Consider the following 27,340-nt stretch of genomic DNA (forward strand, 5'->3'; position numbering starts at 1 on the left):
CATTTCTAAAATTGGTCCTAGATGTGAACATGGAAAGATGAGAACGTCACAAGGTCTAAAGTTTCCAGAAGATCTAACTAGAACTAAATTATGGGCCATTATAAACAAGGTACCAATTAATGGAGGTGAATGTCAAGTCCTGGTTCAGACTCAGCCAAATCAGGAGTGGAAGTGTAGGTTGGGAAGCCCAGTGCTTGCACTACATAGGGGGGAGAAGAACACAAGCTAGCCGTGAACCAGCTCTAGGTAGTAACATGTCCTTCTTTTAAAGGTCTTTGATCAGATCATGAAAAACCACAACCCTCTGAATTTGTGGTGATCAGAGCATACCTTGAAACATTATTGCTTTTTGTTCTGAGTGTTTCATTTTAAGAGGGAAGTGATCTAGAACTGAACATTATCCAAATAGGTTGACCAAGATGGTGTGAGATCATAAAGCTGTATGCTAAGAGATATAATTAAATACACTGGAAATTCACAGAGTGGAGAAAACCAAATAAAGGGAGAAGATAATTGCTCTAAACTATGATAGGGTCCATGAGGTAAAGAAAAATCATAAATTTGCTACCATTTCTTGAGTGCTGGATCTTTTCAATACCTCTATTAGATCATTACCATTCTTTAATGGTCATGGAAAGTAACACTGAGAGAGGCCAGATAAATTGCCCAAAGTTAACAGCTACTAAAACTATAGAGTCAAAAACAAAAAAACAAAGAACTACAGAGTCAAGATTTAAATGCAGGTCTTTCTTACCCAGATTTTGTGATCTTGGTAGAACTGAGACTTTCTATGAACTGATTCTCCAACATTCCTTCCAACTATAGAATTCTGTAGTTTTATATTCAGGATAAAAATTCAAAATCATTTCCTATTATTTGGAAACACACCAAATGTGTGTGTTACAGCAGTCACGATAAGATGAGATTCACCTGAGATAAATGAAGGTTGAGAAAATAAGGACCCCTTTTCAATTAGGCAGGAAAAGCTGTCTCTATCACTTTTTGAGACATCACGCAATGTCCTAGTGCCTTGAGAGAAGGGACTGTGAACTGCTATTACAAAAATACCATAGGCTAAGTGGCTTTGAATAATGGAATTTTATTTATCCCAGTTCTGGAGGCTAGGAAGCTCAAGATCAAGGTCCTGGGAGAAATTCAGGGAGGGCCAACTTTCCAGCTCATAGACAGCTGTGTGGGGAAGCAGACTCTCTTAGAAGTCTTCTAAGAGCACTAATCCCCTTCCTGAGGGCTTCACTCTCATCATTTCATCACCTCCCAAAGGCCTCGCCTCTAAATACCATCACATTGGGGATTAAATTCCAACATATGAATGTGAGGACACAAACTTTCAGTCTCAATCAAGTCTTCAATCTCTTTCATAAATCTGGGAGTCAGTAATGGCACACTGTGCAAAGCAAGACTGAGAAGGAGATGGCCTATAAAATTTATGACAAAAACTATCTTTGAAGGCTTTAGTAGCATGGTCTTAGTAGCATAGTTAGGGTGGGGAGGAGAGGTTTTAAATGATGTCCTTGTAGTAAGAAACTAACAACACTTGAACAGGCCACAGGTGAGAGAATAACTAAGGATCCATCTGTGGAAACAAACGGACTGTCTTTAGCTCTAACAATATTACTTTTACTTTTACTTTTTATTGTCTTAATGTTTTTTCCTGCCTTTTGCAGATAAGCTATTGTCTGCAAAGCAGGATGAGTCTGCCTCTTCCCTTTAAAACCTAGGTCTCCAGATGGGTTATGGCACCCGTCATTGAGCTGGCACCATGGAAGGAGAAAGGGCTATGTAGGGCAGCTAAAGTGCTCATTTTAGGGAGAAGATCCTTGTGTGAGATGCCAGAGATGTCTAGTGGGCAGTTGGATAGTCAGATCCGATACTTAGAAGAAAGTTTTGAGTAGACTTGAAGATTTGAGTCTTCTAAATATATGTACTTGAAAGTGGAAGGCAGGGATCTCAGGACATGTAAGAGTGAGAAAATGGGAAGCCTTTAAATTGTGCTGCAAGGCTTTGTAGGGACCCCAGAATGCAGGTCTCTCAAGTTGAGTGTTCCTTAGCTTTTTCAATCAAGCCTTCAATCTCTTTCATAAATCTGGGAGTTAGCAGCAGTTCTGAGAGAGGGGAATCCCAGTCTAAACCGACTTGCATTCCTCTTTTAAAGTTAGTTAGTTCAGGGAACTTTTTAATAACCACGTTTTATAATTCTTGCTAGTTTTTAAAGTCAGGAGGTATCCTAAAATGTTCCCATAGCCTACTAACCCTGCTCTGTTTTCAAATAAACTTGGATATGAGTAAGAGCCCTGGGATGAGACAGCAAAGCCAATAATCACAGCTGACCACAGGCCTCTCCCCAGTTAAGGTAGGTAGTAGCAAAAAACAGTTTACGTGATTGAAAATGGCAGTGCTGGAGCTGACCAACCATTGTGCAATTTCCTGAATTTGGTCAAAAGATTATAGGGTAAGTGGGGGAGCAGGCTGGGAAGGAGAAAGTCTGGTGAAATTAATGAGAACAATATTATTTTAGGGTCCAGCATTCCTTTCCAGCTTAAGGTTGGGCCAACCTTAAATGCATGCACAATTAAACCATATGTTTCTCAGGAAAATGAAAAGGGCTGAGATGGGGGAGAGCTGCCAGCTCTTGTTGAAAGAGACATGGCTGTTAAGTGGAAAGGACTTGGTAAAGGCACTTGGTAAAACCATACCAGTGTCTGGTTAGGGCAACTTGACCTCTCTCTCTGCCTATGTTCCAGATAGCTAGCTATGCTTTGAATTCATCAAGGTCAAGTGGACACCCCACCATCTCTTTTTTTTGTTTGTTTTGTTTTATTTTTTTTATTAAATCATAACTGTATACATTGATATGATCATGGGGCATCATACACTCGCTTCATAGACCATTTGACACATTTTCATCACAATGGTTAACATAGCCTTCCTGGCATTATCTCAGTTACCGTGCCAAAACATTTACATTCTACATTTACCAAGTTTCGCAAATACCCCTGTAAGATGCACCACAGGTAGGGGTGGGTAGTGGGTGTAGAGACTACCAGGTAGAGGGAGGGGGATTGGTGGGATCCCACCATCTCTTTTAGTCAGGTTTCCCCTCTCAGGTTTTTAGAAAGTCAGGTTTCACTTTTGACCTCCCTTATTCAAATCTGCATGAAGGAGATAGTTCACCTCTCTAAAATAAAGCAATGGTGTGATAATAGTTATGAAAGAAATAATTTTGAAATATACATGAAAACATTCAATTTCTAGGATTTACTTAAAAATAACGTCAGGAAAAAAAAAATAACGTCAGGAAGTATGGAAAGGAAATAAGTTTGGCTGTGAGTTGGCCACTGAGGCTGGGTGCTGAGTGAATGAGGGCTCACTGTATCATGGTCTCTAGCTTATGTATGTCTGAGATTTTCTATAACAGATATGCTCAATTATATATTCCAGTGGTCAAGACTGGAAAAATTAATGGCATACCCCGTAAGGTATGATTTTGTGTTTTTGAAAGTTGAAAATGAAAAACCAGGCACAGTGGCTCACACCTATAATCCCAGCACTTTGGGAGGCCAAGATGGGAGGATTGCTTGAGCCTAGGAGTTTGAGACCAGACTGGGCAACAGAATAAGCCCTTGTCTCTACACACACAAAAAAAAAAGTCATGAGGGTTGCTTCCTAGGAACTGGGAGGAGTGAATAGACTCCATTCATACTATCTTATTTGTCAATGCTGTCTCAACCTTGACAGTGTTGCCCTCCAAAGGCATTTGGCATGCAGTTTTTGAATGAATTTGTACATATTATCATTGGGTTTTCATCACAGCCTGGCAGATTTGGAGGCCACACTTTGTTTCCAGGCCTTGGGAGGATTGAAACCTCCCTCACGTCTCCCAGACACCTCTCAAATACCACAACCTCAGATCCCTCACTCTCTATGTTCCCAAGATCTTTGCTTATGCTTTTCCTTCAGCCTAGAATGTTCTTCCCCTAGTTAACTGCTGCTCAGCCCAAATGTTCCTCAGCTTGAATGTTCCCTTCCCTGGGCCCATCTCTCCGCTCCTTCCCCAGTTGGGCAGAAGCCCAAGTCAGTGTGTCTGCTACACTGTCCCCCAAGATGTTTTCAAGGCGTAATGACACATTAATCTGTGGTCAGGTGGGGAATGTTTGGCATCTATCTCTAGATCCATTGTTAGGGGTGACAAAAGGGGTTTCCTAGAAGAATGTGTCTATATGTGGAGGCGGGGGGTGGGGGAGGGTTCATTTCTGTGCAGATAAAATCAATCCACATCTATGTTCCCTGATAACTGAAATAAAATGAAAATGAAAAATCAAACACAGGTGGCACATAGTTTACTTTTTGTTAAACATACTTTCTTCCTACCATTATACAAGCAACTTCTTTACAATCAAGGACATTTCTTTAGCTTATGGATCAGCAAACTGAAACCCATGGGTCAAATCCAGCCCACAGCTTGTTTTAGTAAAGAAAGTTCTATTGGTACACAGCTTTGCCCATTTGCTGACATATGGTCCTGCTTCCTTTTGTGCTACAAGGATACAGTTGCATAGTTGTAACAGACTGAGGGCCTGAAAAGCCTAAAATATTTCCCTCTGGTCTTTTATGGGAAAAGTTTGCCACCTGGGGTCTAGAATGTGACTCCACAAGGAGTCCCACCCGCCTCCTTCATTCCGGACGTCTCCAGCAGTCTCTCCAGTGCCCAGCACGGCACAGCCTCCGTGTACTGTTGCTTGTAACAGAGTACCTGAAACTAGGCAATTTAGAAAGAAAAGGAATTTACTTCTCAAAGTTATGGAGGCTGGGAAGTCCCAAGTGGAAGGGCTGCATCTGGTTGGGGGTCTTCTTGCTGGCGGGCACTGTGTATGGCCTCCCCACATGGCAATGAGGCTGAGGGTGCTAGTCCAGGTCTCTCTTTCTGTTCTTGTAAAGCCACCAGCCCCACTCCCATGATAACCCATTAATCCATTAACTCATTAATCCCTTCATCTATTAATTCACAAGTGGACTAATCATTCAGGAGGGCAGAGCCCTCTTGATCTAGGCACATTAAAGACACCAGATCTCAATACTGCCACACTGGGGATAAGGTTTCAGCAAGAGTTTTGGAGGGAGGAAACATTCAAACCATAGCAGGTTCCCTGTAACCATTTGAGTAAAATTATCGAAGGAAGGAATGAATTGACACATGGATAAGTAGATAAACCACCCCTCTAGTGCTCATGCTTAATTGAAGGGATGCTCTTTACCTCCGCTGTATACAGTGTACCCCCTGATGTCTACAGCACTTGTTCCTTCATCTCTCAGTCTCTCTGCTCAGCTCCTCTTCAGAGAGGTCTTTCCTGCTGGGCTTTGTAACACAGCATCCCCGTCACTCTGTCTCCCCACATTGCTACTCTTCACAACACTTACCATTACTTGGCATTATAGTAGACGTACATTTGGGTATTGTCTGCCTTCCCCAAGAAGACAATACACCCCATGAAGCCAGGGGCATTGTTTTCTTCACTAGCACATCCCCCATGTCTGGAACAGTGCCTGGAATATAGTGGACACAGTGGGTACTCAATAAATGTTTTTTTCCCAACTCTTTCAGAATTCAGGTTTAATTTATGTCTGTATCATTCAAGTCAGTAAATATTTAAATTAATGATCACATTGAGAATTGACTGCATGCCTCCCAGGACTGCTTTTTGTTGTTTCTTGGTCCTCAACTGTCTTCCTACTGGATCCCAAACACTGTTTTGCACTGATCTCATGCCCCCCAGGTATGGATTGGTAAGAAGTAGGTGTCCTGGGGGATGCTGGAGTCTGTCTGTGTTACTGCTGTCCTAGACTCTGCCTTTCCTCCTTCCCGAGTCCTGCAGGCTGCCTCTACCTTAGAAGGCAGTAGCAGATGTATTTTTGATTAAAAGGGAAAGAAAGCACATTCTGCTTGTGGGTGTGGGTGTTAAAGGAAGGGCAAAGGGAAGCGGATTGTGAAGCTCTGGCAGGAATGTTTTGTGTGTTTTTTTCTTGGATTTCATGTGTGTGTGAATGTGCACGTGTGTATCTGTATGTGCGTGTATGTGTGCACGTGTGTGCAAGTGTGTGCACACACGTGCATGTTTGACCCCTTAGCAGAAACATTCCTGGGAATAGAAACTTGATTTTCTGTTAATGTCAGACATCCATGTATGTGGCTGTCAGCCATGCAGAGAATGGTAAAGATTGCATTCTTTCTTTCCCAGATGACTCTCTGGAGAAATAAATACCTGAGAATTAAAGTTCTGTAGGCCAAGAAGAGAATTTCTGTGAACTAAATAGGATTCTGCAGTCCTTTATAGACACTGCAGTTTGGGATGATCTATTTATATTGAGAAACTGATATGTTCACTCCAGGGAGGGCTAAATTGGCTACAATTCTGCCCAACACTTCATATACTGAGATTGACTTGAGGGCTGTGGCTCACTTCTGCTGTTTCATTTTTTAACATTTTCTTTTCGTGACACATGTGGCCTGAGGGTGACCCCTCACTGGCATTCAGGGCAGCCAAGACCAAGGAGAAAAATTCCTTAGTTGTAGTCCTCATTACATTCTTGTTACCAACAGTAATCTTTTGAAAAGGCAAAAAATTTTAAGATTTTTTTTTTTTTTTTGGTTGGGGATTCATTGAGGGTACAATAAGCCAGTTACACTGATTGCAATTGTTAGGTAAAGTCCCTCTTGCAATCATGTCTTGACCCCATGAAGTGTGACACACACTAAGGCCCCACCCCCTCCCTCCATCCCTCTTTCTGCTTCCCCCCCCATAACCTTAATTGTCATTAATTGTCCTCATATCAAGATTGAGTACATGGGATTCATGCTTCTCCATTCTTGTGATGCTTTACTAAGAATAATGTCTTCCACTTCCATCCAGGTTAATACGAAGGATGTAAAGTCTCCATTTTTTTTAATGGCTGAATAGTATTCCATGGTATACATATACCACAGCTTGTTAATCCATTCCTGGGTTGGTGGGCATTTAGGCTATTTCCACATTTTGGCGATTGTAAATTGAGCTGCAATAAACAGTCTAGTGCAAGTGTCCTTATGATAAAAGGATTTCTTTCCTTCTGGGTAGATGCCCAGTAATGGGATTGCAGGATCAAATGGGAGGTCTAGCTTGAGTGCTTTGAGGTTTCTCCATATTTCCTTCCAGAAAGGTTGTACTAGTTTGCAGTCCCACCAGCAGTGTAAAAGTGTTCCCTTCTCTCCACATCCATGCCAGCATCTGCAGTTTTGAGATTTTGTGATGTGGGCCATTCTCACTGGGGTTAGATGAAATCTCAGAGTTGTTTTGATTTGCATTTCTCTAATATATAGAGATGATGAACATTTTTTCATGTGTTTGTTAGCCATTCGTCTGTCATCTTTAGAGAAAGTTCTATTCATGTCTCTTGCCCATTGATATATGGGATTGTTGGCCTTTTTCATGTGGATTAATTTGAGTTCTCTATAGATCCTAGTTATCAAGCTTTTGTCTGATTGAAAATATGCAAATATCCTTTCCCACTGTGTAGGTTGTCTCTTTGCTTTGGTTATTGTGTCCTTAGCTGTACAGAAGCTTTTCAGTTTAATGAAGTCCCATTTGTTTATTTTTGTTGTTGTTGCAATTGCCATGGCAGTCTTCTTCATGAAGTCTTCCCCCAGGCCAATATCTTCCAGTGTTTTTCCTATGCTTTCTTTGAGGATTTTTATTGTTTCATGCCTTAAATTTAAGTCCTTTATCCATCTTGAATCAATTTTTGTGAGTGGGAAAAGGTGTGGGTCCAGTTTCAGTCTTCTACATGTAGACATCCAGTTCTCCCAACACCATTTATTGAATAGGGAGTCTTTCCCCCAAGGTATGTTGTTGTTTGGGTTATCAAAGATTAGGTGGTTGTAAAATGTTAGTTTCATTTCTTGGTTTTCAATTCGATTCCAAGTGTCTATGTCTCTGTTTTTGTGCCAGTACCATGCTGTCTTGACCACTATGGCTTTGTAGTACAGACTAAAATCTGGTATGCTGATGCCCCCAGCTTTATTTTTATTACTAAGAACTGCCTTAGCTATACGGGGTTTTTTCTGGTTCCATACAAAACGCAGAATCATTTTTTCCAAATCATGAAAGTACGATGTAGGTACTTTGATAGGAATGGCATTGAATAGGTAGATTGCTTTGGGAGGTATAGATTTTTTAACAATGTTGATTCTTCCCATCCATGAGCATCATATGTTCTTCCATTTGTTAATATCCTCTGCTATTTCCTTTCTGAGGATTTCATAGTTTTCTTTATAGAGGTCCTTCACCTCCTTCGTTAGGTATATTCCTAGGTATTTCATTTTCTTTGAAACTATGGTGAAGGGAGTTGTGTCCTTAATTAGCTTCTCATCTTGACTGTTATTGGTGTATACAAAGGCTACTGACTTGTGGACATTGATTTTATATCCTGAAACATTACTGTATTTTTTGATGACTTCTAGGAGTCTTGTGGTTGAGTCTTTGGGGTTCTCTAAGTATAAGATCATGTCGTCAGCAAAGAGGGAGAGTTTGACCTCCTCTGCTCCCATTTGGATTCCCTTTATTTCCTTGTCTTGCCTAATTGTATTGGCTAGAACTTCCAGCACTATGGTGAATAGTAAAGGTGACAGAGGACAACCTTGTCTGGTTCCAGTTCTAAGAGGAAAAGCTTTCAGTTTTACTCCATTCAGTAAAATATTGGCTGTGGGTTTGTCATAGATAGCTTCAATCAGTTTTAGAAATGTGCCACCTATGCCTATACTCTTCAGTGTTCTAATTAGAAAAGGATGCTGGATTTTATCAAATGCTTTTTCTGCATCTATTGAGAGGATCATGTGATCTTTATTTTTGCCTCTGTTAATATGGTGGATAACGTTTATGGACTTGCGTATTTTAAACCAGCCTTGCATCCCTGGGATGAAGCCTACTTGATCATGATGTATGACTTTTTTGATGATAAGCTGTAATCTATTGGCTAGGATTTTGTTGAGAATTTTTCCATCTATATTCATGAGTGAGATTGGTCTGAAATTCTCCTTTTTGTTTGGGTCTTTTCCTGGTTTTGGTATCAGGGTGATGTTTGCTTCATAGAATGTGTTGGGGAAGATTCCTTCTTCCTCAGTTTTTTGGAATAATTTCTGCAGTACAGGAATAAGCTCTTCCTTGAAGGTTTGATAGAATTCTGGAGTGAAGCCATCTGGACCAGGGCATTTTTTGGTTGGAAGCTTTTTTATTGTTTCTTTGATCTCAGTGCTTGAAATTGGTCTGTTCAGGAGCTCTATTTCTTCCTGGCTAAGTCTAGGGAGAGGGTGTGATTCCAAATATTGATCTATTTCCTTCACATTGTCAAATTTCTGGGCATAGAGTTTCTGGTAGTATTCAGAGATGATCTCTTGTATCTCTGTGGGATCAGTTGTTATTTCCCCTTTATCGTTTCTGATTGAGGTTACTAGAGATTTTACTTTTCTATTTCTAGTTAGTCTGGCCAATGTTTTATCTATTTTATTTATTTTTTCAAAAAACCAACTCCTTATTTCATTATTTTTCTGAATGATTCTTTTGTTTTCAATTTCATTGATCTCTGATTTGATTTTGGATATTTCTTTTCTTCTACTGAGTTTAGGCTTAGATTGTTCTTCTTTTTCCAATTCCATAAGATCTCTTGTGAGATTGTTGATGTGCTCTCTTTCTGTTTTTCGAATGTAGGCATCTAAAGCGATGAATTTTCCTCTCAAAACTGCTTTTGCAGTATCCCACAGGTTTTGGTAGCTTGTGTCTTCATTGTTGTTATGTTCAAGGAAGTTAATGATTTCCTGTTTTATTTCTTCCTGCACCCATCTGTTATTCAACAGAAGATTGTTTAATTTCCATGCCTTTGGGTGGGGTTGAGCATTTTTGTTAGAGTTGAGTTCCACCTTTAGTGCCTTATGGTCTGAAAAAATACAAGGTAAAATTTCAATTCTTTTGATTCTGTTGATATTTGTTTTGTGTCCCAGGATATGATCAATTTTGGAGAATGTTCCATGGGGTGATGAGAAGAATGTATATTCTTTATCTTTGGGGTGGAGTGTTCTATATGCGTCTATCAAGCGTAGTTGTTCTAGGGTCTCATTTAAATCTCTTATATCTTTGTTTAATTTCTGTTTAGAGGATCTGTCCAGCTCTGTAAGAGGAGTGTTAAAGTCCCCTGTTATGATAGTATTATCAGATATCATATTGCTCAGACTGAGTAAGTTCTGCTTAATTTTAAGATTATTTTATGAGTAATGTATAACTTTGGAATTATATAGAAATGGGTCCAAATTCTGACCCTGTAGATTACTATTAATAGCTTAAATGTGACCTTTGAAATAAATCCCTTAGTTTCCTCATGTGTAGTTTGGGAAGTAATAGTCCCACCGACCATGTCATGTTGCTGTGAGAATTAAAGGACAAAGCAGAGCTCAGCTGTCCTGCAGGGTGGGAGGGTGACGGCCGTGACATTGTCTGATAACACCAAACTGTCCTGACAGCTGAGGGAGGCATGAGAGAAGTCTGAGTATCCACCACAGACCTGATTTGAAAAACTTGATGATTTTGAGTTCCAATTTCCACAGTGGGTCAGAATTTCTCCCATCTTTGCATTTCAAAGCCAAGGACAAGGAAGAGTTAATATTTTCTAATAATAATCCTTATGGACAATTTCAGATTTCCATGGTAGGTCAATAAACGATATCAATCCATCCCTGCATGAGGCGTTTTCTCACACGTGGAAGAACTTTCTCTCCCCTGTGCTTTGCTGCCACGCGACACTGCGTTCTCCAGCCACTCCACACACGCCCACGATTTCCATGAAAGCAGGAGCGTTCCCTTTGGTTTCCTCTTCATCCCCTTGTTTACACCAGCATCTGATACACGGTAGCAGCTCAGTAACTTTTAGTAGAAGGAGTGTCAAGTTCTAAACGGAGTGTCTTTCACACTAAATTGATTCCTAGAAGCCAAGAACTGGAAGAAACAAAACCCAGATGGACTAAGGAGTTTGTCATCACTTCCCACAGCTTTCATTTCAGTCACCAGTGGATGTTTCCCAAGGCTCTGTCTCCATCCAGTCACCTCTCCTAGCTTGGGACCCAGAGAGCCAACTGCACGTGGCGTACATCCAGGTGGCTGTCACAAGGATGCCTGGAACCCCATACATCCCGCTCCTCCTTTGCTCTCACTCTTGTCACCCTTGACCCTTCCAACTGCCTGACACCCTGCACCCCTCCTCCTGGCCCTTCTCCACACCCTGTCCTGGCTCAGACATCCCTCTTTTCTCACCTACAGCTTCTGGCACCACCATGGTAAAGTCTCTATCCCTAACCATTTCTTTACCATGGACAGAGAGACCCTTCTAAAAGACAACTCTGATAGTTTCTCTACCACCAACAGCCCAGATGAACTTGTAGTCCAGTCTCCATCCAGGTTCACAAGAATCACACGAGCTGTGGTCCAGCCTCAACCCTGAACTGCAAGCTACACTCTACTCCTTGTGAAGCTTCGAAGCTGCCCTATTGCTTCCTCTAGGCCTGCAAACTTGCAGTCTTCTGCCTAGAAAGCCCTCCCATCTTGCAGCCTTTGGTTAGCCAAACCCTCCCCTTGCTCTGGATACCTACATAGACAGTGTATAAGTGGATGCATCTTCCAAGATGTCATTACTCCAGAAATTGCTCTACATATGAGCAATTTCAGATGGGAAATTCATAGCCTTTTCATGTTTGTAAATATGGGTGGTTTCACTGACCTCTCTTGCAGGTTTTATCACAGAAAAATGCTTGTTCCCGTGCTTGGACCCAACTTTATTTCCTAGATTGATTTTTGGAGGACTTAATCTGGCCTCCTTTTAACCTTCCTCCTGACCCAAAGTCTGACTTCCATCCTCATAGGTCTGCTATAACTATTCTCTTGAAAGTCATCCCTTTCTCCATTGCCAAAACTAATGAATTTTTCTCCTTCATTCTTTCCGACTGGCGGCTACTGTTGGTCACTTGGCCAGGCTGCTGCTGCCGCTTCACATTCTTTTCATCAACGGTTCCTGTAGTTTTTGCTATTCTAGTTCCTGCCCGCTATTCAGCTACTTCCATCAGTGTCCTTTTCCCTTTCCCACCAACTACTGGCCACTCCCAAGACCAGTTCCTGGCCGCCCACTGTCCCCTGTCCTCTCTCTAGCCTGAGATTGCCCGTGTCCTCTCACACCTTCAGCACTCATCCCTAAGGCTGACTACTAAGTAATCAAACTCCAGAGCACTCCTCTTGCCAAGTCCACAGGACCATCTCTCAAACAAATCCTTGAATTTGCCACCCGGATTCCTGGTTCACCTCCCCTCAAACCAAATTCATCATTTCCTTGCCAAAAAACAGATTTCCTACTTTCCACCAGCTACCCCCAATTTTCTTCTCTGTCATGGTGCCATTAATAGCCCAGTACCAGGGTTTAAACCTTACCATTAACTCTAAGTCATTGCCCGTATCCACACATTCAGACTGTTCCCATTACATCAGTCTGATCTTTTCTCCCCACCTGTCCCTGTCTCCAGGCTCCTTGTACTCACAGCAGCTTCCCTACTCTTCTTCAGACATCATGCCATCATTCTTGGAAGTATTTCCCAGTATTTTGTCCATTCAGAATTTTCCTCCTTCCCCTTTCCACCTCCCCCAATGAGGCTCCATCATTTAAAGGCCATCCCACAGCTGAATCCCATCCTGTGGCACTGTTCTTTCCAACCCTTACACCTGTACACATATTGTTCTCTCACGGGCGTCCTCAAACTTTTTAAATGGGGCCAATTCACTGTCCCTCAGACTGTTGGAGGGTGGGACTATAGTTTAAAAAAAAAAAAAACTATGAGCAAATTCCTATGCACACTGCACATATCTTACTTTAGAGTAAAAAAAACAAAACGAGAATATAATTACACTGCCTCATGTGGCCCGCGGGCCGCAGTTTGAGGACCCCTGGAACCATCAGTCTCATCTCTTGGCCAAAGTACCATCTCACAACCTGCTCCTTAGATTTTTGTATTCCTAATCCTTAAATCAATGAATGAATATCTCCTTTTGGCATCTAGCTCAAGGCATGGTAGTTATTTCTTTTTTTTTTTTTTATTAAATCATGGCTGTGTACATTAATGCAATCGTGGGGCACCATACGCTTGTTTTATAGACCGTTTAACGCATTTTCATCACACTGGTTAACATAGCCTTCCTGGCATTTTCTTAGTTAGTGTGTTAAGATATTTATATTCTACATTTACTAAGTTTCACATGTAGATGGTAGTTATTTCTTGAGATGACCATGTCTTTTACTAGAATGTAAATCTCTTGAAATGATACTTTCTCATTCTTGTTTTTTATTTTTCTTTTAATTTCAGCATGTTACAAATGTTTTGGCTGCATGAATTGCTTTTGTACAGCTTGAGTAGTCAAAGTGATAAGTGTGCCCCTCACCCACATAGTGGGCATAGTGTACACTGTACCTGTGAGGTGTGATTTTACCCATCCCCTCCACCACCCTCCCACCTGCATGATTTCCATGGAGTTTCACTATATTTTTAACATCTGTCATAGCGCAAGACACAGGTTAAGTATTTAATAACTATTTGAACAGAAGAATAAATAAGTAGATAATTGATGAGTGATTAGACAGAAAATGGATACATTTATTTTTTGTGTGGTGAAGAGTTTATTATGTATACATATATAAACATCAAGTGATATAACTTAAATGCATACAATATTTTTTATTAAATCATAGCTGTGTACATTAATGCAGTCATGGGGTACAATTTGCTGGTTTTATATACAATTTGAAAAATAGTTGGATGGACAAGAAGATGGACAGATGAGTGGATGAAAGCATGGATGGATGGACAGAAGGATGGATAGGTGGATAGACAAATCAATGAGTAGAAAAGTGGGACAGATGGGTGTACAGCTACACGAATGAACAAATGGATAGATGGGAGGAGAGAGGGACGGGTAAAGGAATGAATGGATGGAAGGACTGTATAAATAGACAAATCACTGGATGGACAAATGGATGGATGAAAAAAAAAATCCCCAAATTAGAAGTAATTTCAGAGCTATAATCATTAAAAAAGGAGGTTATAGTTAATTGACTAATTGTATCCCATACTGGGCTAGCATAAACCTCATACATGGACTTCCAATTCTCTAAAAATTAAAATTAATAGAATACATTTATAACAAAAACTATGCTGAACATGATTTTTACTTGGAGACTCTGAAGACCCTTAGAAACCTTAGTATTTCAGGACTTCAATGAGAATCATTTGGGGTATATAGACTGGTATAAAACATTTGAAATGCCCTGAAAGTTTTCATTTAAACTAAATGCATAATATAAACATCCATGTACCACATGTAGACCATTTCTTTAGTGATCTGAGTTTCTAAACTTTATTTGACAATATATAGAATCTTCTCTATATTGATATCCGAAATAGGATATTTGGCAAAAACTGATAAAATTGGAAGCCATTTGTCTATCTGTCTCAGATAGCTTAGGTGGCTCAGGCAGAAATTCAGCAAGTATGTCAAGCAATATCTGAAAAATTTGAATCACCAGAAAGTGAATATGATCATATCAATTTACTAGGCCAAGTTCAGATGGAAAGTCCTGACATAAGAGATGAACTCGCTGAAAGTTTAAGGACTGCCAGTTCTTAAACTCTGTCATCCTCTTAGTCCCCAGTTGTATGGCAGCAGGCTGGAACATTGGTCTTGCATAAAATTTCCTTCTTCCCTCCTTCATTTCTTCCTTTCTTTCTTATCTTCCTTCCCTCTTTCTCTCCACCTTTTCTCCCTCTACTGTACCTTACCAGTTCTTATTTCAAGGCATGCATGTACATTAAACCCTTATGTTCTATATTACATAGCATGTGCATTTCATCCATTGAGGGGAACACCTGCCTTGTCTGACTCAGGATCTTCAGTAGCTACAGACCCAAGAAGCGTTTGGTGAATAAACAAATTGGTATAGGATTTCCACATGCTACACTGCATGGAGACAATTTATATATCTAAATATACGTGAGAATCCTGTGTGTAATAGACAAAAATTTAATCTCCTCACTTTTTAGATGAGGGAACTAAAGCTCAGAGATATTAGGAGGCTATCCTGACTTTCCATTCTTAATTAATATGCAGGCTTTGGAATTTTACCCCAATGTCCTTCTCATTTGCTCAAAGTTCCTGTCCTATTATTTCAGATCTTTGGAAAACAGTTCCATCATTGCTGTGTGCTGTAACAGATGTAGATGGGCTCTGGAACTTTGAGTTGCAGGAATGACACGTTATTTCCTTTCTTGCCTTAACTGCTGAATAAAAGTGACCATTTTTTCAAGTAGCCCATGAACCAAAAGGTACGTGGGCTTGTGCTACTGCTGTGTCAAACTACTCTTTACATAGCCTGTATGGGTTAGCCCTTGGTGTGTAACATACTACCCCGAAGCTCAGTGGCTTGAAACAGTAAGTATTTGTTATTGCTCCTAAGACCATGGAACAGCCAGGTCGTACTTCTGGGTTCACTGGACTCTCTCATGAGTCTGTGGTTAGCTGCAGATTGGGTAGGCAACTCTGCTAATCTTGCATGAGCTCTTTCCCAGGTCCAAGAATAGGCTGGCTCCACCCTGATCTAGAATGCTCATGCCCACAACAACTGGTCTCTCCTCCTCATGGTTTCTCAGAACTTCTGTTTCTCAGAACTTTTCCTAAGCTGAGAAAAATCTCATTTCTATTTTAAAATCGACTTGAAGAGGAAAAGTATGATAAGAATAGCAAGGATGGCCAGGCGTGGTGGTTCACACCTGTAACCCCAGCACTCTGGGAGGCCGAGGCAGGTGGATTGCCTGAGCTCACAGATTTGAGACCAGCCTGAGCAAGAGCAAGACCCTGCCTCTGAAAAAAAAAAAAAAAAATTAGGCATTGTGGCAGGTGCCTTTAGTCCCAGCTACTTGGGACGCTGAGGCAAGAGAATCACTTGGGCCCAAGAGTTTGAGGTTGCTGTGAGTTGTAACGCCACAGCACTCCACCAAGGGTGACAAAGTGAGACTCTGTCTCAAAAAAAATAAAAAAAAATTTTAAACAAATAAAAGAAAAAGAATATCAAGGAAAACTTCACTTCCTTTGCTAAACATTGATTGAGTTTAGAGGACAGTAGGGATGTTATTATAATTTATATGTATAATAAACATATAATTGTCATCACAATTTGTCATGATAGAGATTGTTGTTTAATATTTGAAAGCCCGTAATTTATTATGAAGAATATGTACGACACAGACCAAAAAACAAGTTTACCTGGAACAGTCTGTTGCTGTGAAATTTCTTTTTGCCTTCCTGCCCTCTTGCAGATACTGTTTTGGTTTGGTTTTGGTTTTGAGGCAGGGTATCACTCTGTTGCCTGAGTTAGAGTGTTGTCGCATGAGCCTAGCTCACAGCAACCTCAAACTCCTCAATCCTGCTGCCTCAGCCTCCTAAGTGGCTGGAATTACAAGCACCCACCACAACACCTTACTACATTTTTCCATTTTTAGTAGAGACAGGGTCTGGCTCTTGCTCAGGCTGGTCTCAAACTCCTGATTTCAAGCAATCCTCCTGCCTCAGCCTCCTAGAATGCTAAGATAACAGGTGTGAGCCACTGCACCTGGCCATGGGAACTATTTTTGAAAGACAGTGTAAGCCAACTCCATGAAAGAAATACTTAAAGGATGCGCATGTCTCTACTCAACTTTTTTGCCATCGATACATGTGACTCCTATTTTTTTGTGACCAATAGTCATCAAAACTATTGATTTCTGAACCTGATCCTGCCTGCCTTTTTGCAAAAAAGTTAAAAGACCCACTAAACAGTATTTTAGATACACAAGAACAGGTTGGGCTTCAACAGAAGTGAGCTTGGTATAGCAAAGAATTTCTTGCCTATGAAAATTGAGGATGGAAGCGGATACTAAACTCTTCTTTTCCAGATCAGAGGTTTTTAAGAACATGGTGAGTTGGTTGCACCTTCAGGGTGTGCCTTTACTCCTGATGAAAAGGCAGATGATGGCCAGACTCAATGACTTAAATTTCCATTTTTTGACATTCGGTTTTATGCCATCAGTAAAGGCCTTCTTCTCAGCTCTCATTCATGTTGGATAACTCTGTCACAAGCATGATGCCAAAGACACGTGGGCCTCCCGTGGTCAGAATTTAGGCAAAGTCTTCCTTGACGGTAGCCCATTGCTGCCAGAGGGAACTTACAAAGGAGCCCGCAGGTGACGCAGGGAAGGACCTCAGAAGTGCGTGCAGTTTCTCTTCTCCTCACTGTCAAACTCCTGTTTTATACATCACGCCAAAATGTTTTCTTTGTCCTCATCTCTGGGGTTGAGTCTAAGCTATGTCCAAAGAAAAGACTTTTTCACTTAAAACAGAGCCTCTAAACTCCAAATCTCTTGTCTTGTAAGGATGCCCATCACTGTCCAAAAACAAGTTGCAGCCACAGCAGGTTCTGTCTAGGCCCCTGCCAGCCTGTACAGAGGGGGAAGAACGCATTTAGAACGCTGTCCACTCAAGAAGAGGTAACATTCCCATGTCTAAACTAACCGGAGAAAGAAAACGTGTTTAAAATCTTTTTGAAGTTTCATTAGCGTGACATACCACTTTAACTAGAAGTGTTTGGCGTCTGTACATCTGATGTTTTGGAGATTTTTCTATAATGTTTTTGAATAGCTTCAATAAGCTGAGTTAGGCTGGAAGATCCTTGTTAAACTCTCAGAATGCTATGTTCAGATGTGAATATTCCCCCCCAAGAAGTGAATATTCATCGTAAAAATTCTAAGTATGCTCCCGAGCTTGACTGCTGGCCCAGCAGACGCCAGGCCATCCCTTATACCTCTCGGCGTTATGGAGCAGCCTTTTGAAGTCCTGGCACGGACGCTGCCATGTTGTGGGTTTGGAACAGTTCTTTGAAGATTCTATTTTGACCTCCACTGCACAAATTCTGAAATCAAGGTCTCAGGAAATGAAAGGACTTTATTCATTCTGACACTCTTGGGTTCCCTACCTTTACCAGGTCTAAAAGGCACGTGTCTCATTAGTGGCAAGAATATTTAGCTGCAGCCTTGTTCTCTAACCTTCTTTCTCTGTGTCCAGTATTTGTCCAGTTTTCAATGAGCACTGACTTGGCAGGCACTGTTTTAGGAAAGAGACAGAGTCCCCACCTTCAAAGAGATCTTGATTTGGTATTACTTATCCCAGCTTTACACCGGGGCCTGTTTGAGCACCAACCCCAAATCCTTAAATTTTGCGAAAAGTATGTCTCTTAACAATAGTCAATCTACCTGCCTTCAGATCTGTGGTGGTTCACATGCAAAATTAGTTTAGAAAATAATTGTTAAACTAAAATAAAGTAATTCAGTAGGTTAGTTACAGGCCCTTGCCCACTCATGACAACCAGATAGCTCTAATCACAACTGTGACTCATTATGCTGGCAGTTAGCAGGGGCTAAAGAGTCAAAATGAACAAATTCCAGACTTTTTTTTTTTTTTCAAGCAAAAATAAATAGACTGTTATGCTTCCTTTGCTAAACTGAATATAAAGAATTTCATGGACAAAAATGTTATCAGTTGTATTTTCCTCCCCCCCCCCCCAGTGTGAAGGAATTTTTGGTGAAGCGTTGTTTTCATCTTTTTTTTTTTTTTTGAATCCCAGTGAAATCCACATCTTTTGCGTGTTTCCTGCATTTAATTTTTACTGTGTGCATGGAGATCAATATTCCAGATACATGCACAAGGGCACACATTAAAATGACCATGACTTCATTTATTTCCATGATTAGACATTCAAATAAAAGTGCTTGGGTGTCTGTTTTCATATTCATAGGTTGAGATCCGTACATCAGAGGTATTTGTATAAGTGACACTTTTATTACATTCATTTCATTTGCAATATGATAGTGGATCATAAATATGTTACTTTTATGCCACCAAATCTGATTTGTAGCACTTAGCCCCTCACAAGGAGAACACTTGATATTTTATGGAGCACCTTCCATCTAAGAAGCGCCCTGCAGACATCGGCCGGGCTCCAGCAGGTGCAAAAATCACACCTGTGACCCTCTGGCTGCCCCACCTGTTCATCAACCTTCTGGCTGCTGCAGTAGGGGGGAGAGCAGTTAGCAACTCACCAGCAGGTGCCGGTGATAATGGGACCTTTACTTACTGGAAGAAAGAGGCTCAAGTGAACTCTGTTGCCACACATAGGCCTTAACAGTGCTCAGAATGCCACATTTTTACCTTGTTATTTGTAAAACAGTTTTTGGGCCACCACTGTGGGCCAGGTGCTGGATCAAGCCCTGGAGACACAGAGAGAAATAAAATATGGCCCTTGCCTTCTAGGCATTTGTAGACTGGGATGGGAGGGCTGTGTGGAGCAGGCTTTCATGCGGGCGTGACAGCGTGTGCCCTGTCCTTGCCTCTCCATGCCTTCCCAGGGGTGAACCACGCCTGAAGCAGCTTGTCAAACCCCCAGGTCCCTCCCAGACATAGGGGTATATGTACCAACCAGTTGCAATCGAAGTGAGAGAAGGGGCTGCCATTGATATCCCAGGCAGCCCTTGGGGCTTAGCATCAGTGGCACAGCCCAAGTTCCCAGAGAGGATGGTCATGGGCTCCCTGCCCACCATCCATACCACCCATTCCCAGCCCTAGCTTTCTGGTCGGGACCAGCAGGACCCACACACACACCTGGTAACATGTACACAGAGCTCCCCAGAGCATCCGTCACAACAATCACTGCTCAGGGATTGTTGTGCATGTGACCAACGAGCACAGCACCATGACTAAGAGGGGACTCTGCAGACAGATTTCCTGAGTCTGGACCCTTATTACATCACTCAGAGGATGCAGGGCCTTGGGCAAGTTATCACTTCCCTGTACCTCCATTTCTTATCTGCAAAATGGATGTAATAATGATACCCACCCTACCAGGTCATGGTGAGGACTGAATGAACAACTGTGAATAGAGGGCTCCGACACTTGTACAATGATTGTAACTAACACCTTCACTATCACAATAAGTAATACTCCAGTGTCACTGATGTTTAGGCACTTGTGTCCTCCCTCAGGGCTCTGGGCTTTTTGGTGGTGGTGGTGTTTGGAGATATATAATTCACATAAAATAACACTCATCATTTTAAGGTATACAGTTCAGTGGTTTATAGTACATTCACAAAGTTGTACAAGCTTCACCACTATCTAAGTGTAAAATATTTTTATCTCCTAAAAAAGAAACCTTGTCCCTGTTGGCACTCACTTCCTATCTTCCCTCTGCCCAAGCCTTTGGTAACCACTCATCAACTTACTGTCTATGGCTTGGCTTGTTCTGGACCCACCATATAAATAGAATCATACAACGTGTAGCCTTTTGTGACCAGCATCTTCCGCTGTGTCTTAAAGGTTCATCCATGTGGTAACATATATCAATACTTCAGTCCTTTCTATGATAAATAATATTCTGTGTAAGGCTATATCCCATTTTGTTTATCCATCCATCAACTGATGGAGATTTGGGTCATTTCCACCTCCTGGCTGTTAGGAATAATGCTGCTGTGAGCCTTCAGGTCCAAGTTTTGCATGGGCATATATTTTCGGTTTTCTTGGGAAGAACTGCTGGGCCATGTTTTATGTTTTGCAAGGACTCTTGCTGCTTTGATTTGAGTTTGCATTAGCTAAGGAAGAGGCAAAGGAAGGTGGGAGTCTGTCCCCTTGAGACCTTGCCACTCACACACAAACCTTCAGCCCTCACCAGCCCAGCTCCCCCCTCACAGCAAGCCCCCAGGCGTCTCTGCTGCCACGTACAGCCCCCTCCTCACCGTCCACATCCCCTTTGCAGACCACATTCCTCGTATTCTACAAGCTTTAAACCACCACACCTTCTCACTCTGCATCCTGCTCCTTCTGGGAGGCTTCTGGTCTCAGAGGCCTTGATGGGCCCATCTGCTCTGGAAAAGATCTGGAAATGTTCTGACCAAGGAGCAGCAGCATTGCAGAGTCCCGGGGGAAGGAAACCACCCACAGAGGTGTTCTTCTCCCATTTGTCCACTTCCTTAGGAATAAGTGAGTCCAAATGAGGAGAGTACTTGTCAGCCGCATAAACCTGACAATGTTCCTTAGCTACTCTGAGACTTCGTCTCTTCATCTGTAAAAAGAGTTTAAAATTGCCTACTTGTTAAAGGGATTAAGTGAGGTGCTGTAGACAAAGCTCCCAATATCATGTTCAAGACAAAACTTTTTTAAAAAATTGTGTCTTTGCTTTTCTGCCCAGCCGCCCTCTTCCTGGTCGGGTCTGACTGGTTATGCGGACGCTATGATTTTGCAGTATCTTTCACCCTTTGCCCTTTTTCTTCTTTTTTCCCCTCTCCTTTCACCTCAGTCTCTTCTCCCCCTGCTATTATTTTACTCTGCCCTCAGCTCCTAACCCAAACGTGGGGATTATCATAACGAAGCCCCAGAGCACTGCCAGTTCTCAAATCACCGGTGTGCTCTTGGGGAGGCTGCTCAGGCCAAATCCTCTGAGGGCAGATCATATTATGCCCTGGGTCATCTTGCAGGACGGATTCCCAGGTCACGGTGGTGGCATGCACGGCCAGGCAGCATCCAGCCTGGCACCCCCAGGTCCCCAGGGAACCTGGACTCCCCAGAGGGGTTGGTGTGGTCTGGTTTCACCTGTTGGCCTCCCTGGGTTTCAGTTTCCTTCCCCAGGAGATCCTAGCCAGGGGCTAGAGCTTTGAGTTACACGTGGATTTGAAGTCACCCAAGAGGCCGGTGCTGTGGGTGGGAGCACGGGCTTCTACCACACCGAGTCCTGGGCCCTACTCTGTGCCCATCCGCGCTTGATAGGAGTGTCCAGAGGCCAAGGGCACACACCAGCCCAGGGGCCCAGGGGCCGGATGAGGTGTGGAGCCGACAAGTGAATGGGTGTTTTTCCACACTGAGGGTTTCATACTATAACAGTTTTAAATTACAAAAGACTGCATGGTTCATTCAGGAAGTTTAGGAAGCAGAAAACCGTGAAGGGACACAAAACATAATCCTAACCCCTCTAAGATGAGTTTCTTCACAATTATCAGTTAATTCAGAGAACTGAAAAGCAAAGAAACCAAAGTGCTTAGCTAGGAAATACTAATTATGAAGCAACAGAGGCTTTGTTTAGGGACCTGACTCTCAGGTGAAAGGAATTCCCTTGCACTGTTTCTTAAGGTATCCCCTCTGGAAAAGGATCTTGGAAAAATCCTTCCCTCTTCAAGGAATCAGTCCACATAGAAAGTTCTCTTGCAAAACGCCAAGACTGTTAGCCTCCTGGGGGAGCCTAAGCTTTCGTAAGAACTGCCTGACGTGGGCACACACAGATGAGCCTAGCTCTCTGCCCAGGCCCCGCCTGGCGGCCAAATCCCTTTTCTGAGGAGATGCGTTTATACCATCTTTTCCCGCCATTTGTGTTCCAAATGTCAAATGACTCCAAGACTGCGTTGGGAGATGGAACCTCACTGACTAAGCAGTGCAGGCCCAGCATTTAGTGACCCCTGATTTGCTTTTCTCTTGGTTCCAGCTGTCAGGAATGACAGGAACAAGAAAAAGAAGGAGCCTTCAAAGCAAGAATGCACAGAAAGCTATGAAATGACAGCTGAGCTGGACGATCTCACGGAGAAGATCCGAAAAGCTCACCAGGAAACTTTCCCCTCTCTCTGCCAGCTGGGCAAATACACCACGGTAAGAGAAGCTCCTGCCCTGGGCTGTTGGAGTCTGGTGGGCACGGGCCCTCATGCACAGACAGACACACATACCCACGGACTTTGCCCAGGGCCTAGCAGGGAAGTCCACCCCAACTTGGCCCTGGCCCTGTGTTATGGCGGAGATGGGTGAGCACTTCCCTCTGTGGAGAAGCCTTTGGCAGACACGGAGTGGGATGAGTGTTTCCTCAATTGAGTCAGATGCCCACACGTTCACGGGAAGCACTGACTGAGCCCCCTCTACGTGCCACGCCATGTAGAGACCCTGGCACGATGCACTGTTTGTGTTGCTCTTGGGGATTTTGCTCTGGTGACAGAGTCGAATGAACTGGTGAAGTATTGCATGGGTCATGATAGACCTGTGCAGAGGAGACCCAGAGGGACCAAAGGGTCAGTCTTTTGAAAACACCAGTTGTAAAATCCAGCCAAGATTATCAGGGCCATCCCTTGAGCCAAGGTCTAAGAGGACATGTATAAAACCCCTAACAGGGCCTGGAAAAGTTCAGGGCAGGCCTTACCTGCCCCCGCAGGGTGAGTGCTCCCCCTCTGCTCCAGGTTTCTCCTTTCACTAAGGTTAGGTCGAAAAAGAAAGGGAAGAAAAGAGAAAGTGAGATGAAAAGGTAGGCCGCATCTATGTGGCCCGGTCGAGATTGCGTCAGTGGACGTCGTGCAGTGCTTTAATTTTTCAAAGTGGATTTCTCATGAACCGTGTTCACTAACGTATTTTCCTAGTTTGTGGCACATAATAGACCCCTGATAGATACTTGATGGATGAATGAATTAATTAGTATAATGAGAATGTTGTTCTGGTGTCTTTAAATAGCTTAGGTTGTTTCCCTAAGACGCTAGTAAACATACTTTTTTAAAAAAAACAAGTATAGGGCGGCGCCTGTGGCTCAGTGAGCAGGGCTCCGGCCCCATATACCGAGGGTGGCGGGTTTAATCCCAGCCCTGGCCAAACTGCAACAAAAAAGTAGCCGGGCGTTGTGGCGGGCGCCTGTAGTCCCAGCTGCTCCGGAGGCTGAGGCAGGAGAATCACCTAAGCCTAGGAGTTGGAGGTTGCTGTGAGCTGTGTGAGGCCACGGCACTCTACCGAGGGCAATAAAGTGAAACTCTGTCTCTACAAAAAAAAAAAAAAAGTATCATATTGTTTGCTGATTGGGCAACTCATGTGCCAGAAAAAGAATAGCATGAAAGATCCCAAGACTGAAAAGATGAAATGGTAAGGCTAGAGAGATAAAAGAGTGGCCAGCAGCAGGGGTTTGAAGCAATTCTTGAGGAGCACATGGTATCATCCTTAGGATGCTGGGGGGAATGACAGCCAGGGGCAGTCCCTGGGGGTGGCCTATGGAAACCAGTGTGGGTACACACCCAGAAGCTCCTCAGGTGAGCAGGAGGCTGCAGGTTTGGGTAGCACTGGCTTCTGAAGGCCTGGTACCTGCATGAGACGGGCAAGTCTCCTGGCAGAAGCAGAGACTTTGCCCCCCCTGGAAGCAGAGGAGGTCCCTGAGCAGTGTGTCCCCATCCCAGCAAGAGCCTGGGGTGCCCGGAAGATTTCTGATAATCGTGGGCTCTGCAGCAGACATGGCCTGGGGGATGGGGTGCTATGACCACCTTCCAGTGCTCAGGTCTGCAGACACCAGTCTGGAGAGCAAATGAACCGTACTTTGAGGAGCAAGACTCAGGATGATCTTCTGAGGCCCACCGAGCCCTTGGTATCAGGGAGGAGAGATTCCAGCATGCAGGCCAGGGCAGAGGCTGGGCTCCCTGGGCCAGCCCGACTGAGCTTGAGCAGGGACCCAGAGCAAGACAAGGCAGGACATCATAGGGGAGCTTTCCCTTTAAGCTTCGAAGGACAGCAGAGGCTGTGCAAGGTGACACCAGGCATCCAGAGCAGGGGCCTGGAGCCACATTGAGCATGGTTCAAATCTTCCCCAGGTATCATCAGCCCTGTGAACGTGAACAAGTTACTTAACTTTTCCCAACCTCATTTTTCCTATCTGTAAATGGGCATAATGTAAAATGGTTGAAAGGATGAAATTAAACAATTCGTGAAAAGTTTCTGTGCTGTGACCTGGAAATATCTCCTCAGCAGCACTGTAACAGAAGTACCATCTACCACACACCTGCCTCTGGCCCATGCCGGGGCTTCAGACAATACGGAAAAGTGAAACAATTCTAAACCAGTGCCAAGAAGCATGTCATTTATCCTTTTCAGAAATACTTACTGATTACCAGCCCTGTTCCAGGCTCTGTGTTGGGCTCAGGAACAACATGAGTGAGCCCTGACCTAAGAAACTGGGACATCAACTTAGGCTGAGGGAATATACATGGGAGAAGATGAGAGCAAACAGATGCTGCCCACTGTCAGGACTGTGGGAAGCGGGCACTGGAAAAGCCCGGCGGAGTCTTGCATACTTACTGAGGAGTCTGTAAATAATGGAGAGAAATTGACAGTTTGAGATCACAAGTTTTTTATCATTGTTATCATATTATCAATGCTCATGTTTTTTGAGCATGTACAATGAAACAGAGACCATGCCAAATACTCTACATACGTTAATCTTTATGAGGACTCGATATGAGGCCATTATAGATGAGTAAACTGAGGCATAAAAGGGCTAAATAACTTTCGCCTTGTCTCATAGCCCACAAGTAGTAGAGGTGAGACTTGAATCCGAACAGTCTGACTCCAGACCATTCTTTTAACCACTACATTGTATACAGAATACTTCAGGAGGGTTATCCACAAGGCAGAATGGAAACGGAGCCACCGGGGGCATCTAGTGCGGAGGAGGTAGCTGTTATCCAGGAATAAATAAAACTTTTAGCTCTAGAAAATACAGAATAAAAGAGATCAGAGTGGGGAGGTCTTCCTGGAAGAGGACACTTTTGAGCCAGTAGTACCTGGGATCGCCAGCTACTATCCATCCCCAGAGCATGGCCTAGTTAGACCCCCCGAGTCACCCCTGACCCCACTCTAACCTGGAAAAAGGAAGGACAATCACAGCGTAGAACATTTGCCTCCTCCTAGAACATGCACGCTGGGGTGACCTGGTTCCAGGATGGCTCACATGTGAGGCACTGACACTCCCACCACTGCCAGATGCATATGGAGGCTGGGGTGGGAGCGGTGGCTGAACACCTCGCCTTCCTCTTCCATGGGCAGGACAACTCTGAGGGGCTCTCTAAACAACCTCCCAGAGTTTCCCAGCAAGACCAAGGGCCAATTGCCAGTAGTGGTGACCCCTACCGGCCACCTTCCTTCCGTCCTTTCCCCTCCAGAGCTTCCTAGAACCTCCTCACGCAGAAGTTACTTGCATTGAAATGCTAGCCTTAGAGCCGGCTTCTGGCCTGAGACCCAGGGGCTTCCAGTGGGCTTTGAAAGCAAGACACCATTGTTTCTGCACAGGGCACGTCGTTCTAAACACTTTGTGGGGACTTTTTTGCCCCTCTTTCAATCAAGCAGGGGAAATAAAAATACAAGGTCATCTCCAGAGGCCGGCTCCTACCTACTGAGCAGCTGAGCTCCTTTGAGACACACATGCCCCTTCACTGGGTCAAGGGCTTGTCTCTTAAATTTCTACTATCGCCACACAGATCTAGCCATGTTGTTATTGTGAGCCACTTCAAATCCTTTCTGGAAGTGGGTGGAGGTATAAATAAATAACAGCAGCCATAATACATTCTCTGCAAGCTCTTAGTTCCAAGTCGACAGTTTTTAAAGAGAGCTTTTTTTAGACAGGCACTCGCTTCCACTGCAAGAAACTTCCTGTCATCGTCACCAGAGTGGAGTCCCTGTCAGATGCCTTTGGAATAAGTGGGCAGAAAGGAATGAAAAAGGCAGCCAGTTGCCCACCCACAGATCTTTGAAAGAGTAGTTCCTTTTTCTTCCCTAATTAGGATAGATGTGGGACAAATGGTCAGGTCCCAGGGGACGGCAGGAATGGATGGAGGAGGCACTTAGGCCCACCTCCTGCTACTTCAGGCCTGGCCAGGGCACTCACCTCCCAGCTTCAGAGACAGTACTCTCGGGAGGGTTTCTAACCAATGGCCCTCCCTCCAACAAAAGGGGAGATGGATTCCGTGTTGAAAGGTGGAAGCATGAAGGCAGGTGAAGGCGAGAGAAGAACTATTTATAGATGAGCTCTCCCAAACAGACCCAGGAGTGAACCCAAGGAGCCGTCCCAGCTCAGAGGATGTTTACTCTGCTCCCCTAGATCAAACCCTAGTGACTGTGTTATTTGGGCTTTAGGGCCTCATAAACCAAGATTCAAATCTTACCCGTGCTACTTAGGAGTTCTGTATTTTTGGAAACTTGCATCCTCATTTGAACTTTCATCTGTATAGGGAGAATCTTTTTTTTTTTTTTTTGATTGTTGGGGATTCATTGAGGGTACAATAAGCCAGGTTACACTGATTGCAATTGTTAGGCAAAGTCCCTCTTGCAATCATGTCTTGCCCCCATAAAGTGTGACACAC

The 27,340-nt window shown here is 43.4% G+C and overlaps 1 protein-coding gene across 2 annotated transcripts in view; it reads left to right on the forward strand.

Moving 5' to 3' along the window:
• The window catches only part of RARB (retinoic acid receptor beta), a 426,501-nt gene that overhangs the window by 375,939 nt on the left and 23,222 nt on the right, over window positions 1-27,340 (forward strand). For both annotated transcript variants that reach the window (XM_053600780.1, XM_053600781.1), the window contains exon 4: window positions 22,678-22,838. In XM_053600780.1, the coding sequence (XP_053456755.1) occupies window positions 22,678-22,838 (161 nt within the window). The remainder of the gene's footprint in view (window positions 1-22,677; window positions 22,839-27,340) is intronic.

The sequence above is a fragment of the Nycticebus coucang genome, chromosome 8, assembly GCF_027406575.1.
Source record: "Nycticebus coucang isolate mNycCou1 chromosome 8, mNycCou1.pri, whole genome shotgun sequence".
In the NCBI taxonomy this organism is placed as follows: Eukaryota; Metazoa; Chordata; class Mammalia; order Primates; family Lorisidae; genus Nycticebus; species Nycticebus coucang.